We start from the raw sequence: 16,358 nt of genomic DNA, 5'->3' as shown, positions 1-16,358 counted from the left end.
ATTCCATAAACATAATACAGGGAATAATAAAGGCAAGTATGGTAAAGTGAATTTCACTGTAAAGTTCATCAGTATTTTAGAGCAATACATGAAATAAAGGGTTTGATACTCTATTACTAAGTACTTAACAGTAACACATTACTAGTCAGATTGGGGATAATGTATCATTCCGCAGCTAGACTAAAAGAAGCTAAGAGAATTTGGTGCATGGGGAGTGGATTAGACATATTGAGGCATTTTGCTTAAAAAATAGATATAATAACAAACTATACTCCCTCTATCACTAGGAGTTAGCTAAAGTTGTATTATTTATTAAATATTATTTCTGTTAGAGGAAAAGGCTTCAGAATATTTAGGAAAAGGGAACTTATCATGTACATGTTCATTTCTCTATAAAATATTTTGTAACAAAAAAGAAAATGCAATTTGATCTGATTTATTATATTCCCATGTCTTTCCCCTTTGATATCATCTATATCCAGATCTTATTTTTGGTTCCCAAGATCTAAAATAGATTGGGCAAGGAAAAATATTAATTTCTCTTCCTCTTTAAAGGATTTCTATTAGGCATATGGCCCTGTAAGATTTAGAAAAGACAGCCTCTCCTATTCTTACTGCTCTTTTGGTGTTATTAAATCAAAACTGTATGTGCTTATATAACTATGTGGAACAGAATTTAACAAAAACATGCTTTCACAGCTCTTCTGATCCATCTCCTCTCAGGAATACTACTGAAAACATGTACTCTTAACATCTACTTTGATAAATTTGCTGTCTCAAATAATATGAACTGTAGTTTACAATGTTTTATAAGACACTGAAAGTCTAAATACCCCATGAAGATGTCAATAAATGGATAAACTGAAATTAGTGTCAACTTTTATGCTTTTAAAGAAAGAAGAGTCTAAAAATCACAATTCTCTCAAGAAAAATTTAGAAAGCTTAGCAAAAATGACTCAAAAAGAAAAAATGAACTCACGTTACACCAGGATGAAGATTGTATTTCTTTTTTCCAAATCGTGTTTGCTGAGCAAAGAAATCATAACGTTCAGATTTTTTCCACATATAATAGAATGCTACACATTCACCAACTGATCTTGTTCGAACCTATAAGAAACAAATACTTAAGAATTACTTCCTCCTTAAAGGAGTAAATTTCATGAAAAAATCTTAAGTTTGAATAAATTTAGCTGACTTTTAAGTAATAAATAATAGCAGTTATAAAATACAATACAGCAGCAGTTGTGTTAAAAATTACTCTAAGCTCCCATTCAGAGAAATCATATATTGGCAACAGGTCTTCAGATACTAAACATTATGCTTTTAAATAGAGTATCATATTCATTTACTATAAAAATGAATACTCCTTTATCGAAAATGTCTGGCAGTGGCATTTGAATTAAAATTGTTACAAGAAATCTGCAAATACTTTTACTCACAGAACACCTAGGGAGACTGAATTTAAATGCCCTTTTAAAAAGGATTCTCTTACTAATCCCAACACTGATCCAGACTCAGCTACTTACATTGTAGAAAGGCTAAAAATATTTCAGTGAGTTAAAAGCTATTATAAAAATGTTAATATTTGTTTCAAATGGATATATCTTTCCTTTTCTCCTTTGCCTTTAGCTTCTCTTATTTTCTCGGCTATTTGTAAGGCTTTATTTTTGGAGCTCCAAAATCACTGCAGATGGAGACCGCAGCCATGAAATTAAAAGATGCTTGCTCCTTGAAGAAAAGCTAGGACAAACCTAGAGAGCATATTAAAAAGCAGAGACATTACTTTGCCAACAAAGGTCTATCTAGTCAAAGCTATGGTTTTTCCAGTAGTCATGTATGGATGTTTAGTCCAACTACAAAGAAAGCTAAGTGCTGAAGAACTGATGCTTTTGAACTGTGGTGTTGAAGAAGACTATTTAGAGTCCCTTAGGCTGCAAAGAGATCAAACCAGACAATCCTAAAGGAAATCAATCCTGAATACTCACTGGAAGAACTGATGCTCGAAGCTGAAACTCCAAAACTTTGGCCACCTGATATGAAGAACTGACTCATTTGAAAAGACCCTGATGCTGGGAAAGATTAAAGGCAGGAGAAGAAGGGGACAACTGAAGATGAGACGGTTGGATGGCATCACCAACTCGATGGACATGAGTTTAAGGAAGCTCTGGGGGTTGGTGATGGACAGGGAAGCCTGGCATGCCACAGTCCACGGGGTTGCAAAGAGTTGGACATGACTGAGCGACTGAACTGAATATTTGTTTACAAAATCACTCCAGTGGTTTACTGTGTTATACCTATTTGGGAACTGAATGGCTCCCCTTACACATATTAAATATATGGGACAGGCAGATGATGTTGACAAAATTTCCTTTTTGCTACCTTGCTTGTAGAGCTGGTAGGGTTGCTGCATAGAAAATACTGGGAGTTTAAAAGGAAAAGTGTATCTGAATGAGTGTTTGAGATGGAAGATGATATGATTTAACTCCTAAGTTTCTGGTCCTGAAGTTGGGTATCTGCTGTGGGACTGACTAGACCTAAGGTCAACTTTATGACATCCCTATTTTGTTAGGTGGCACCTATTTTTCTTTCTGCCACTCTGATTCCACTTCATGACTTGGCCCATGTTGCTTTAAGACAAAGCTATCAGTGTTTTAAAAACAAAAACCCCAATCACCTTCTCAAGCTGTTTTTTGCTTCCTTTTTAGAATCTTATTCTAGAAGACAACTGTCAAGTCAACTGTACTTTACTGAAAGCAAAAATTGAAAAGACATTATGTGGAATGCCAAAGTTAACAGTATTATGAAAAACTGTCAATTAAATAAGTCTGCATAATACAACCTATGATTAAGATCCAAATTTCAATTCCAGGTGTAAAAACAAAGAATATTTTCAATGGACTATTCCCCTCCCTCTTAAGAACTGTCCTCCCTATGGTTCACTGGAACAAACTTGTGAGTTAGGTATAGGTCAGATGACTTTTGTAACACTGAAATACCACCATCCCAAATATTCTTCATAAATAAGAAATCAAGGTCTTATTTCAATATCATGTTAAGACTTTTTTTGGCTAAAAGCTTTAAGTCACCTACTAAGTTCTTACTCCTTAAAAAGGATTTTGGCGGGGGGGGGGGTGGGGGGGTGGGGTGGGTGTTGCTCCTGTGAGTTACATCAGCTTATCATCCCCAGGGGTTCCCCTCCATAGCATGCTTGGGTCAGTATTGTTTGAATTTAAGCAGGAATGCTAGAAAACTTTTTCAAAATGTTGGCCCTTTCAACCATGAGATCATTTGCTTTTCTTTAAATCAGAAACATATATAGGTAGTCATTAGCCTAATACAATCCTTTCACAGAGAAATCACTATATTGGAGAATATCAAATGATTTGGTTACAACATGAACATGGTTTGGCTACATCTTTTATATCAATGCTAAGATGCAAAATTTCTCTCTTATTATGTCTGATGTCAAATAACACAATTAACAAAATTATCAACAATAAACTAAAGAACACCAAAATTGAGAAAAATCGAGAATTTGTAAGCAACTATTTTATTTATGGAATATACAATAGATACTGTACATCTAGAAATATGAAAGAGGATGAGGACAGACTATTTATAGAGCTTCAGACTCAAGCCCATAAAGCCCAGATACTTTCAACATCACCCTAGGTAAGCCATCACACATCTGATATACCATCTTCAAGGACACATGTAAAGCCAATTTCCTTGTCGTTTATATTCACTAAAAATGTGACATTCGTAAGCCTAGACATTACTTAATTTGCCATATTTAAATTTGAGATTTTAATTTTGCCTGTCCTAATTTCCCTTAGGAACACAATTTTTTATTCTTTACAATTGTGCAGTTCTATTAAAAATATTACCTGATTTCAGTTTAAGAGAATTAAGCCTAAATAAATTTGTAAGTAATTACGAAATTTGGGGCGATATAAATTAACACTGTATAGTTGATATTCATATGGCATGATATGTACTCACACATCCCATCCAGGAGCTGATGAACATAGTTTAAAACATCCAGTTCTTAAAAGTTTCCAATAAATACCACACTGGGAACAGTTACTTGGCAAATATATGCCAGGGAGTCTAGGCATGCTTATAATAATTTCCTAAATACTAGCATATTATATGTTCACTACAGAACTTTTAACATTAGAAAATATAGTAGATTTCATATGACCTAGGTTAACTAAACTTATTTTTATAAAAAGAGACAACATATATCATTACTTACTTTATTAGCCTGAATCAAATGAAAGTCCTTTCCATAGGCCTTCAACCCTTGTTCAAAATTTCTGCACTCTTCCTCTGTCCAAACAGATAATTCCTCTGAAAAAATTTGGGGCAGGGTAGGGGGAAAGTGGGGGAAGGAAACTGTTAAGCAATATTCTCCCAAATTCTGCACATAACAAAACTGTAAATAAAAATATAACTTTTGGTAACAACAGAAATATTTTACTCCTGAGTTCTATTATTGATGGCTTAAAAAGATAAAAGTAATAAAACATCCTTATTTAATAAAATTTTGGATGATTTAGTCCCTAACTCTTCAAGCTCAATTTAGGCCATTTCCTCTTTATTCTTTATGATCCAACTAAACCAGCCACCTTTCAATTCCTTAAACTCATTATTTTCCTTCTTTCTTTAGACTTTGTGCACGCTCTTCCCTTTGTCTAGAGGTTACTGCATGCCTCTTATCTCATACCCTCTTTCACCTAGCTAATTCGTTTATAGCCCAGTAAAAATATATTGTTCTAGAGGCTTTCTTTTACCGCCTCATTCTTTTCACCAACTAGGTAAAGTCCCACTGTAGTAAGTTTGAACTGCACCCTTGAATTCTCCTTGGAAGAACTCAGAACTATTTTTCAGCTTTCCTACCTAGGCTCCAAGCACCGAGAGGTCAGGGGCCTTGTTTATAGTTAAATCCTCACAATTTAATAGGCCCTTCAATTTTTGTTGAATGAATGCTCTTTCCTTGGTTACACAATGATATATAAACAGTACTCTTAGTGAAGTGGGGGTGGGAGCCAGTTTAGAGTAACAAAAGAATTTTAGCTATGGCTTCATTATTTATGAATCATGCTTGCCTCAGCAAAAAGACCTCAGTTCAGTTCAGTTCAGTCACTCAGTCGTGTCCGAGTCTTTGCGACCCCATGAATCGCCAGGCCTCCCTGTCCATCACCAACTCCCAGAGTTCACTCAAACTCACGTCCATTGAGTCAGTGATGCCATCCAGCCATCTCATCCTCTGTCGTCCCCTTTTCCTCCTGCCCCCAATCCCTCCCAGCATCAGAGTCTTTTCCAATGAGTCAACTCTTCGCATGCATGACGTGGCCAAAGTACTGGACCTCAGTTCTCATCAATTTTAAAGTGAAGGTAACATCTGTCACTTTACTCAGTTCACAGGACCATTACCAAGATCAAGTAAGAAAATATTTGTAAATGCCTTGAAACTGAAAGGCACTATGTATTTTTATTTAAATGGTCTTATTTTCTCATGAAGGAAAGGACAATATTCACCCCATTCCCCATAATGCGTTGTGTAATACTTGTTACATACAAGTTGTTTAACAACTTATAACTATTATCCAACAAATACTTAACTAAATTCAGAAAGATTAGTATTATTAAATTTAGGATATACCTAGTTAAAATTTTTTAAACTTTTAAAATTTCAAAAAATTTAATAGCTTAAAGTTTAAACTTCTGCTACACCGTGAAAACAAAAAGTTAATATTTATGCTTACCTCTAGCTGCTTTTACATTAAATCTTAATCTTCTCAATGCTTCTTCTGTATCAAAATTGCATTTAACTAATTCATATAATGCCTAGAAAAATAAAAGGCTTCAATATGTAACCTGGACTATGAACAATTCAAGGTGACAATTTCTTAACTGAGTAAAGGCTTTTCTAGAATCCAGTGTCTCCATCCTTTCTGGAGGACAAATAATTCCAGTGACTGCAACATAAAAACCACTAAAGGAAAACAAACGTAATTCATTCCTGACAATTAACTGCCTCTAAATATGTAGAAAATACTGGATAAGCAAACCTCTGGCAGCGGCATGGTTTTCTAGGAGTTTAGAAATAAAAGGAAATCATAATAATCACAAGTCCTTTTTTTATTTTTAATGTTCCTATTCAAAGATAATTTTAAACAATCAGAAATGAAAAGCACTGGTGAAAAAGGTAAAGTATATAATGCTGTTATTAGGTCCATGGTAGGCACTGTTCTACTAGGTAAAGAATTACATTATCCCATATGAGTATTCCTAGCTTAATGATATCCACAGATTCTCTGGGATATGCAACGGAAGTTCAAAATGCCTAATAAAAAAATACATACAAAATATCAAAATTTCTACTGAGGCTAAAATACCAAAATTAAGTGCTGTCAATACTACATATATTATGCAGATTACAACCTCAGACTCCTTGCTGATGATATTACAGAGCTTCCTCTACTTACAAGGGGTCCCAAAAAACCCATCCTAAGTTGAAAATATGTTAAGCTGAAAATGCACTTTATACACCTCACCTACTGAACATCATCATTTCGCCTAGCCTACCTTAAATGTGCTCAGAACACTTACTTAGCTTACAACTGGGCAAAATCATCCAACACAAAGCCTGTATTATAATAAGTGTTGACTATCTCACGTAATTTACTGAATACTGTACTGAAAATGAAAAGAATGGTTGTATGAATTCAGAATGGTTGTATCAGTTGTTCACCCTTGTGACTGCATGACTGACTGCGAGGTATGGCTTTCTGCCACTGCCCAGCATCACAAGAGATATTCAACCCTAGCCCAGGCAAACATCAAAATTCAAAGCATGAGTTCTACTGAATGCATATTGCTTTCATACAATTATAGAGTCAAAAAATTTTAGGCTGATCCTTTGTTAAGTCAGACACCATCTGTATAGAACATTGGTGGATAGAAAAATACTGTGACAGCACTTATACATATATGGGGTTAATGTATTTTGGGAAAAATTTAAGTTATTTCTTATTCACGTACCTGTTCATTGTCCTTTATATGAGATCCTTCAGGAATTGCTTCTACACCTTTCTCATCACCTGTTCTTCTAGATGCATCTTTAAGAAACACAATCACTTTGTCTTCTGGTAAGTATTCAGGGTCCCACAGGAGCTGATCATCATTTTCATATACTAAAATAGTAAAATATAATGTTAAAAATGCCAAATTGAGACAAGTTTTTGTTAATACATATGGAACAAATAACTTAGAGCCAAAATGTTGACAACTAAGAGGTAAAGCGTAGTCCAACTACCTGCTTGACTTCATTCTGAGGCAATATTTATAAGTAATTTAAGCAACCTAAACAGACAGGTACCACTTGATGCCCCTTTTAGATCTGGTCTGACTTACCAAATTCTAAGCTCTCTTAGCTTGAACAGCACTGTGCTGTGCTGTGCTTAGTCATTTAGTTGTGTCCAACTCTGCGACCCCATGGACTGTAGCCCACCAGGCTCCTCTGTCCATGGGGATTCTCCAGGCAAGAATACTGAAGTGGGTTGCCATGCCCTACTACAGATCTTCCCAACCCAGGGATTGAACCCAGGTCTCCCGCATTGCAGGAGGATTCTTTACCGAATAAGCCACAAGGGAAGCACTTGAATACCACTGCTGCTGCTGCTGCTGCTAAGTCGCTTCAGTCGTGTCCAACTCTGTGCGACCCCACAGACGGCAGTCCACTAGGCTCCTCTGTCCCTGGGATTCTCCAGGCAAGAATACTGGAGTGGGCTGCCATTTCCTTCTCCAATGCACGAAAGTGAAAAGTGAAAGTGAAGTCGCTCAGTCATGTGCCCGACTCTTAGCGACCCCATGGACTGCAGCCTACCAGGCTCCTCTGTCCATGGGATTTTCCAGGCAAGTGTACTGGAGTGGGCTGCCATTGCCTTCTCCTGAATAGCACTACCAACACTTAACTAATAATATCTGTATGACCCTGGCAAGTTACTTCCCTTCTTTCTGCCTCATCTGTGAAATGGGGAAAACAACCCTATTAAACAAGGTTTTAGGGATTTAAAGCAATTTAAAGTAATTCTGACACATTAAATAATGTTAAACTATAATTATGATTTCTGAATAGGGATGTCTAAAACAATGCTCGCCAGATATCAACACTGCTTATTTCCTGGTGGTGGGATTTGGGACAATTTTTTCTTACATCTTCGTACTTTTCCATGATGCTTGAAAACGTATTGTTGTAAGTGTAAATCATTTTCATAATAACAAAAGTCATTAAAAAAAAAAAAAGCATTTAGGTTTCATCAGAATTTTCATTATAAAAAGACTTAAGGCCAAATTTCATCAAAATCTTTAAAGTAAGAGGAGTGGAGAAGAAACTAAGACAAAAGCCTTGTGGAATTCTACATGACAGGAAGACGAAAACATAAACAAAATTAAGAAGGAACAGTCACAAGACAGACAAAATATCAAAAGTATGGCAACACAGCAGCAAAGGGAAAAAATGCTTCAGAAAATAATAGACTTTTAAAATTCTGTTAAAAAAGCAGGATGAAGAATTTTTTTAATTAATTTAATTTTTATTGAAAGGTAACTGCTTTACGCTTGCTCCTTGGAAGGAAAGTTATGACCAACCTAGACAGCAGAGACATTACTTTGCCAACAAAGATCCGTCTAGTCAAGGCTATGGTTCTTCCAGTAGTCACGTACGGATGTGAGAGTTGGACTATAAAGAAAGCTGAGCGCAGAAGAATTGATGCTTTTGAACTGTGGTGTTGAAGAAGACTCTTGAGAGTCCCTTGAACTGCAAGGAGATCAACCAATCCATCCTAAAGATCAGTCCTGGGTGTTCATTGGAGGCATTGATGTTGAAGTTGAAACTCCAATACTTTGGCCACCTGATGTGGAGAGCTGACTCATTTGAGAAGATCCTGATGCTGGGAAAGATTGAGTGCAGGAGGAGAAGGGGACGACAGAGGATGAGATGGTTGGATGGCATCACCAACACAATGGACATGGGTTTGGGTGGACTCTGGGAGTTGGTGATGGACAGGGAGGCCTGGTGTGCTGTGGTTCATGGGGTCACAAAGAGTTGGACACAACTGAGCGACTGAACTGAACTGCTTTACAGAATTTGTTTTCTCTCAAACCTCAACATGAATAAGCCACAGGTACACATATATCCCCTCCCTTTTGAAACTCCTTCCCATCTCTCTCCCCATCCCACCCCTCTAGGTTGATACAGAGCCCCTGGTTGAATTTCCTGAGCCATATAGCAAATTCCCATTGGCTATCTATTTTATATATGGTAATGTAAGTTTCCATGTTACTCTTTCCATACATCTCACCCTCTCCTCCCCTCTCCCCACGTCCATAAATCTATTCTCTATGTCTGTTTCTCCACTGCTGCCCTGTAAATAAATTCTTTAGTACCATTTTTCTACATTCTGTGTATTTGCATTGCTGCTGCTGCTGCTAAGTCGCTTCAGTCGTGTCCGACTCCGTGTGACCCCATGGACAGAAGCCCACCAGGCCCCCCCATCCCTGGGATTCTCCAGGCAAGAACACTGGAGTGGCTTGCCATTTCCTTCTCCAATGCATGAAAGTGAAAAGTGAAGTCGCTCAGTCGCTCAGTCGTGTCCGACTCTCAGTAACCCTATGGACTGCAGCCTTGCAGGCATTAGAATACCATATTTATCTTTCTAACTCACTTCACTCTGTATAATAGGTTCTAGGTTCATCCACCTTCAAAACTGACTCAAATGCATTTCTTTTTAGGGCTGAGTAATATTCCACTGTGTATATGTACCACTACTTCTTTATTCATTCATCTCTCGATGGACACGTTGGTTGCTTCCATTTTCTAGCTATTGTAAACAGTGCTACAATGAACAGTGGGATACACGTGTCTTTTTCAATTTTGGTTTGTTCGGGGTATATGCCGAGGAGTGGGATTGCTGAGCCATATGGTGGTTTTATTCCTAGTTGTCAAAGGAATCTCCATACTGTCTTCCATAGTTGCTGTATCAATTTACATTCCCACCAACAGTGCAAGAGCATTCCCTTTTCTCCACACCCTCTTCAGCATTTGCAGACTTTTCAAAGATGGCCATTCTGACCGGTGTGAGGCAGTATATCTCATTGTAGTTTTGATGTGCATTTCTCTAATAATGAGTGATACTGAGCATCTTTTCATGTGTTTGTTAGCCACTTGAATGATTCTTTGGAGAAATGTCTGTTTAGATCTTTTCCCCATTTTTTGATTGGGTTGTCTGTTTTTCTGGCATTGAGTTGTATGAGCTGCTTATATTTTGGAAATTAATCCTTTGTCAGTTTTTTCATTTGCTATTATTTTCCCCCATTCTGAGGATTGTCTTTTCACCTTGCATAGTTTCTTTTGCTGTGCGAAAGCTTTTAAGTTTAATCAGGTCCAACTTGTTTACTTTTGTTTTTATTTCTGTTACTCTAGGAGGTGGGTCAGACAGGATCTTGCTTTATGTCATCGAGTGTTCTGCCTATGTTTTACTCTTAAGAGTTTTACAGTTTCTGGTCTTACATGTAGGTCTTTAATCTATTTTGAGTTTATCTATGTGTATGGAATACCAGACCACCTGACCTGCCTCTTGAGAAACCTATATGCAGGTCAGGAAGCAACAGTTAGAACTGGACATGGAACAACAGACTGGTTCCAAACAGGAAAAGGAGTACGTCAAGGCTGTATATTGTCACCCTGCTTATTTAACTTATATGCAGAGTACATCATGAGAAATGCTGGGCTGAAGAAGCACAAGCTGGAATTGAGATTGCCAGGAGAAATATCAACACCTCAGATATGAAGTTGACACCACTCTTATGGCAGAAAGTAAACAGGAACTAAGGAGCCTCTTGATGAAAGAGGAGAGTGAAAAAGTTGCCTTAAAGCTCAACATTCAGAAAACTAAGATCATGGCATCCGGACCCATCACTTCATGGGATACAGATGGGGAAACAGTGTCAGACTTTTATTTTGGGGGGCTCCAAAATCACTGCAGATGGTGACTGCAGCCATGAAATTAAAAGACGCTTACTCCTTGGAAGGAAAGTTATGACCAACCTAGATAGCATATTCAAAAGCAGAGACATTACTTTGCCAACAAAGGTCCGTCTAGTCAAGGCTATGGTTTTTCCAGTGGTCATGTATGGATGTGAGAGTTGGACTGTGAAGAAAGCTGAGTGCCAAAGAATTGATGCTTTTGAACTGTGGTGTTGGAGAAGACTCTTTAGAGTCCCTTGGACTGCAAGGAGATCCAACCAGTCCATTCTGAAGGAGATCAGTCTTGGGTGTTCTTTGGAAGGACTGATGCTAAAGCTGAAACTCCAAATACTTTGGCCACCTCATGCAAAGAGGTGACTCATTGGAAGAGACTCTGATGCTGGGAGGGATCGGCAGCAAGAGAAAAAGGGGACGGCAGAGGATGAGATGGCTGGATGGCATCACCAACTCGATGGACTTGAGTTTGAGAAAACTCCAGGAGTTGGTGATGGATAGGGAGGCCTGGCATGTTGTGATTCATGGGGCAGCAAAGAGTCGGATACGACTAAGTGACTGAACTGAACTGATGTGTATGGTGTTAGGAAGTGTTATAATTTCATTATTTTACACGAAGCTGTCCAGTTTTCCAAGTACCATTTATTGAAGAGGTTGTCTTTGCTCCATTGTGTATTTTTGCCTCCTCTGTCAAAAATAAGGTTCCTACAGGTGCATGGGTTTATTTCTGGGCTTTTATCTTATTCCATTGTTCTATTACTTTTGTTTTTGTGCCAGTACCATACTGTCTTGATAACTGTAGCTTTGTAGCATAATCTGAAATCAGGACGGTTGATTCCTCCAGCTCCATTCTTTTTTCTCAACACTGCTTTGGCTATTCAGGGCCTTTTGTGTTTCCATATGAAATGTGAACATTTTTGTTCTAGTTCAGTGAAAAATGCCATTGGTAATTTGATAGGGATCACACTGAATCTATAGACTGCATTTGGTAGTACAGTCATTTTCACAATATTGATTCCTCCTACCCAGGAACATGGAATATCTCTCCATCAGTTTATGTCATCTTTGATTTCTCTCATTAGTGTCCTATAATTTTCTGTGTACATTTCTTTTGTCTCCTTAGGTTATTCCTAGATATTTAATTTTTTGTTGCAGTGGTGAATGGGATTCCTTAATTTCTCTATCTGATTTTTCATTGTTAGTATATAGAAATGCAAGTGATATCTGTGTATTGATTTTATATCCTGCAACTTTGCTAAATTCACTGATTAGCTCTAGTAATTTTCTGATACTATCTTTAGGGTTTTCTATATACAGTATTATGTCACAGTGAGAGCTTTACTTCTTTTCCAATCTGGATTCCTTTTATTTCTTTTTCTTCTTTGATTGCTATAGCTAGGACTTCCAGAATTATGTTGAATAACAGTAGTGAAAGTGGACACCCTTGTCTTGTTCCTGATCATAGGCTGAATACTTTAAAGTTTTTCACCATTGAGAATAATGTTTGCTGTAGGCTTATTATATATGGCCTTTACTATGTTGAGGTAGGTTCCTTCTATGCCCATTTTTTTTTGAAGAGTTTTAATCAAAAATGGGTGCTGAATTTTGTCAAAGGCCTTTTCTGCATCTGTTGAGATGATCATATGGTTTTTATCTTTCAATTTGTTAATATGGTGTATCACACTGATTCATATATTGAAGAATCCTTGCATTCCTGGAATAACCCAACTTGATCATGGTTATGAGCTTTTTGATGTTTTGCTGAATTCTGTTTGCTAAAATTTGTTGAGGATTTTTGCATCTATGTTCATCAGTGATACTGAAGTTTTCTTTTTTTGTGTTGTCTTTGTCTGGTGTTGGTATCAGGGTGATAGGGACCTCATAGAATGAGTTTTGAAGCGTTCCTTACTCTGCAATTCTTTGAAAGAGTATTAGAAGGAGAGGGATTAGCTCTTCTCTAAATGTTTGATACAATTCTCCTGTGAAGCCACCTGGTTCTGGGCTTTTGATTTTTGGGGAGATTTTTGATCACAGATTCAATTTCAGTGCTTGTAACTGGGTTGTTCATTAATTTCTATTTCTTCCTGGTTTAGTCTTGGGAGATTGAACTTTTCTAAGAATCTGTCCGTTTCTTCTTGGTTATCCTATTTTATTGCCATATAGTTATTCATAATAGTCACTTATAATCCTTTGTATTTCTGTGTTGTCTGCTGTAACCTCTCCTTTTTCATTTCTAATTTTGTTGATTTGATTCTCCTCTTTTTCTTTTCTTGATGAGTCTGGCTAAAGACTTGTCAATTTTATCTTCTCAAAGAACCAGTTTTTAGTTTTATTAATCTTTACTAATTCTTTCATTTCTTTTTCGTTTATTTCTGCACAGATCTTTATTTCTTTCCTTCTACTAATTTTGTTTTTTTTTTGTTGTTGTTGTTGTTCTTTTTCCAGTTGTTTCAGGTGTAAAGTTAGGTTGTCTATTCGTTGCTATAAACTTCCATCCCACAGGTTTTGAGTTGTCATTGTTTTGTCATTTGTTTCTAGAAATAATTTGATTTCACTTTTGATTTCTTTAGTAACCTTTTGGTTATTTAGAAATGTGTTGCTTAACCTCCATGTGTTTGTGTTTCTTACAGATTTTTTCTTGTAATTGCTATCTAGTCTCATAGTGCTGTGGTTGGAGAAGATGCTTGATACGATTTCAACTTTCTTAAATTTACTGAGGTTTGATTTGTGACCCGAGATGTGGACTATCCTGGGGAATGTTCCATGTGCACTTGAGAAGAAGGTGTATTCTGTGTTTGGATGGAATGTCCTGAAGATATCAATGAGATCCATCTCCTCTAATGTATCATTTTTAAGACTTGTGTTTTCTTATTAATTTTCTGTTTTGATGATCTGTCCATTGGTGTGAGTGGGCTGTTAAAAGTCTCCTATTATTATTGTGTTAACTGTCAACTTCTCCTTTTGTCTGTGTTTGTCTTATATATTGAGGTGCTCCTATGCTGTGTGCATAGGTATTTACAATTGTTATGTCTTCCTCTTGGATTGATCCCTTGATCATTATATAGTGATCTTCCTTCTCTCTTGTAATCTTCTTTAAGGTCTATTTTGTCTGATAGGAGGATTGCTACTTCAGCTTTCTTTTGCTTCTCATTTGCATGGAATATATTTTTCCATCCTCTCACTTTCACTCTATGTGTCTTGAGGTCTGAAGTGGGTTTCTTGTAGACAGCATACATATGGATCTTGTTTTGTATCCATTCAGCCAGTCTGTCTTTGGGTTGGAGCATTTAATCCATTTAAATTAATTTTTGATATATATGTTGCTATTGCCGTTTTCCTAACTGCTTGGGGTTGATTTTGTAGATCTTTTTTCTTCTCTTGTATTTCTTGACTATGTAAGTCCCTTTAACATTTGTTGTTAAAGCTTGCCTGGTGGTACTGAATTCTCTTAACTTTTGGTGGTCTGAAAAACTTTTTTATTTCTCCATTAATTTTGAATGATATCCTTGCCGGGTACAGTAATCTTGGTTGTAGATTTTCCCTTTTGTTGCCATTCCCTTCTGGCCTGCAGAGTTTCTGCTGAAACGCCAGCTGTTAAGAGTATGGGGTTTTCCTTGTATGTTACTTGTTGCTTCTCCCTTGCTGCTTTTAAAATTCTTTCTTTTAGTTTTTGTTAGTTTGATTAGTATGTGTCTTGGCGTGTTTCTCCTTCCATTTATCCTGTATAGGACTCTTTGTGCCTCTTGGACTTGATAGACTATTTCGTTTTCCACGTTGGGGAAATTTTTAATTATGATCTCTTCAAAAATTTTCTCACACCCTTTTCCTCTTCTTCTGGAACCCCTATAATTGGAATGTTGGTGTGTTTGATATTGTCCCAAAGGTCTCTGAGACGATCCTTAGTTCTTTTCATTCTTTTACTTTATTTTCACCATTTTTCTTCCAGCTCATTGATTTGTTCTTCTGCTTCAGATATTCTGCTATTGATTCCTCCTAGAACATAACTGAGATTTATTAATTTCAGTAATTTTGTTGTTTGTCTCTGTACGTTTATCCTTTACTTCTTCCAGGTCTTTGTTAATTGATTCTTGCATTTGCTCCATTTTGTTTTCAAGGTTTTTGATTATCTTTACTATGATTATTCTGAGTTCTCAGGTAGTTTGCCTATTTCCTCTTCATTTATTTTCACTTCTGTGTTTCTAGTTTGTTCCTTCATTTGTGCAGTATTTCTCTGCATTTTCTTTCTTTTCTTCAAACTTATTGTTTGAGGTCTCCTTTTCCAAGGTGACTTCAAGGTGAATTAATTCTTTCTTTTGGTTTCTGCCCTCCTAAGGTTGGTCCAGTGATTTGTATAAGCTTAATAGGGTGAGATTTGTACTGAGGTTTTGTTTGTTTTTCTTCTGATGGGCAAGGCTGAGTGAGGTGGTAATCCAGTCTTCTGATGACTAGGTTTATATTTTTGTTTTGTTTGTTGTTTAGATGAGGTGTCCTGCACAGGTTGCTACTGGTGGTTGGGTGATGCCAGGTTTTGTATTCAAGTGCTCTCCTTCACTATGTGATATCCCTAGGGTTAGTTCTCCAGTAGTCTAGGGTCTTATAGTCAGTGCCCCCACTCCCAAGGCTCAGAAATTGATCTCTGGTCAGGAACGAAGATTTCACAAGTGATTTGTCATGGCATTAACTGAGATTAAAACAAATATCCAAGAATGAGAGGCCAAAGATGAACCCCAGACAAATGGCAGTTACAAAATCAGGCAAATAATAATTAAAATAATGGAACATACATATACATATCCATCCATGAGCAAAGTCAAAACAGTCCAACAAAAATAAAGAACAGCAGACTGACCCAGTGAACAAAGAAAATCAAAAATTATATTTACCAGTTAAGAACAAAACTAACTAAAGCACAAACCGGAAAACAAAACTAAAGCAGGTGCTAAGTGGGGAATAAAGCAATGAAAATAAAACTAACAAATACGTTGAGTGGAAAAGAGAGAAAGAAAAGAAAGAAAGAATAAATATGCAAGTTTACAAAGAGGTAGATAAAGAAGATTTATATACATTAAAGATTAACTGCAAGGGGAAAAGAACAGTAGGAAAAGCAAACAAAGGAATAAATATAGAAAAAACAGTACGTTTAAAAAATTAAAACTAAAAAAGAGAAAACAAAAAAAGGGGGGGGCATTCCACAGAACTGCAGAAGCCCAATGTAGAGGCAAAGGTTTATAACAACAATAAAAAATGGTTTTTTTTTAATGTGACTGAGGGAAAAATGTAACTGAAGGCAAAAAAACCCACAAAACTC

At 36.7% G+C, this 16,358-nt stretch overlaps 1 protein-coding gene across 44 annotated transcripts in view; it reads right to left on the bottom strand.

Annotated features, from left to right (window-relative positions):
* The window catches only part of MIER1 (MIER1 transcriptional regulator), a 72,940-nt gene that overhangs the window by 8,916 nt on the left and 47,666 nt on the right, over positions 1-16,358 (bottom strand). For all 44 annotated transcript variants that reach the window (XM_086390440.1, XM_086390443.1, XM_086390441.1 and 41 more), the window contains 4 exons: positions 7,051-7,202; positions 5,772-5,853; positions 4,259-4,353; positions 980-1,107 (listed from right to left, as the gene is read on the bottom strand). In XM_086390440.1, the coding sequence (XP_086246566.1) occupies positions 980-1,107; positions 4,259-4,353; positions 5,772-5,853; positions 7,051-7,202 (457 nt within the window). The remainder of the gene's footprint in view (positions 1-979; positions 1,108-4,258; positions 4,354-5,771; positions 5,854-7,050; positions 7,203-16,358) is intronic.

This window comes from Bos grunniens, chromosome 3 (assembly GCF_055505025.1).
Source record: "Bos grunniens cultivar Pamir isolate PY7600 chromosome 3, Bosgru_T2T1.0, whole genome shotgun sequence".
Lineage (NCBI taxonomy): Eukaryota > Metazoa > Chordata > Mammalia > Artiodactyla > Bovidae > Bos > Bos grunniens.
The sequence above is the reverse complement of the archived record's forward strand: the minus strand, read 5'-3'. Positions and strand labels throughout refer to the sequence as shown.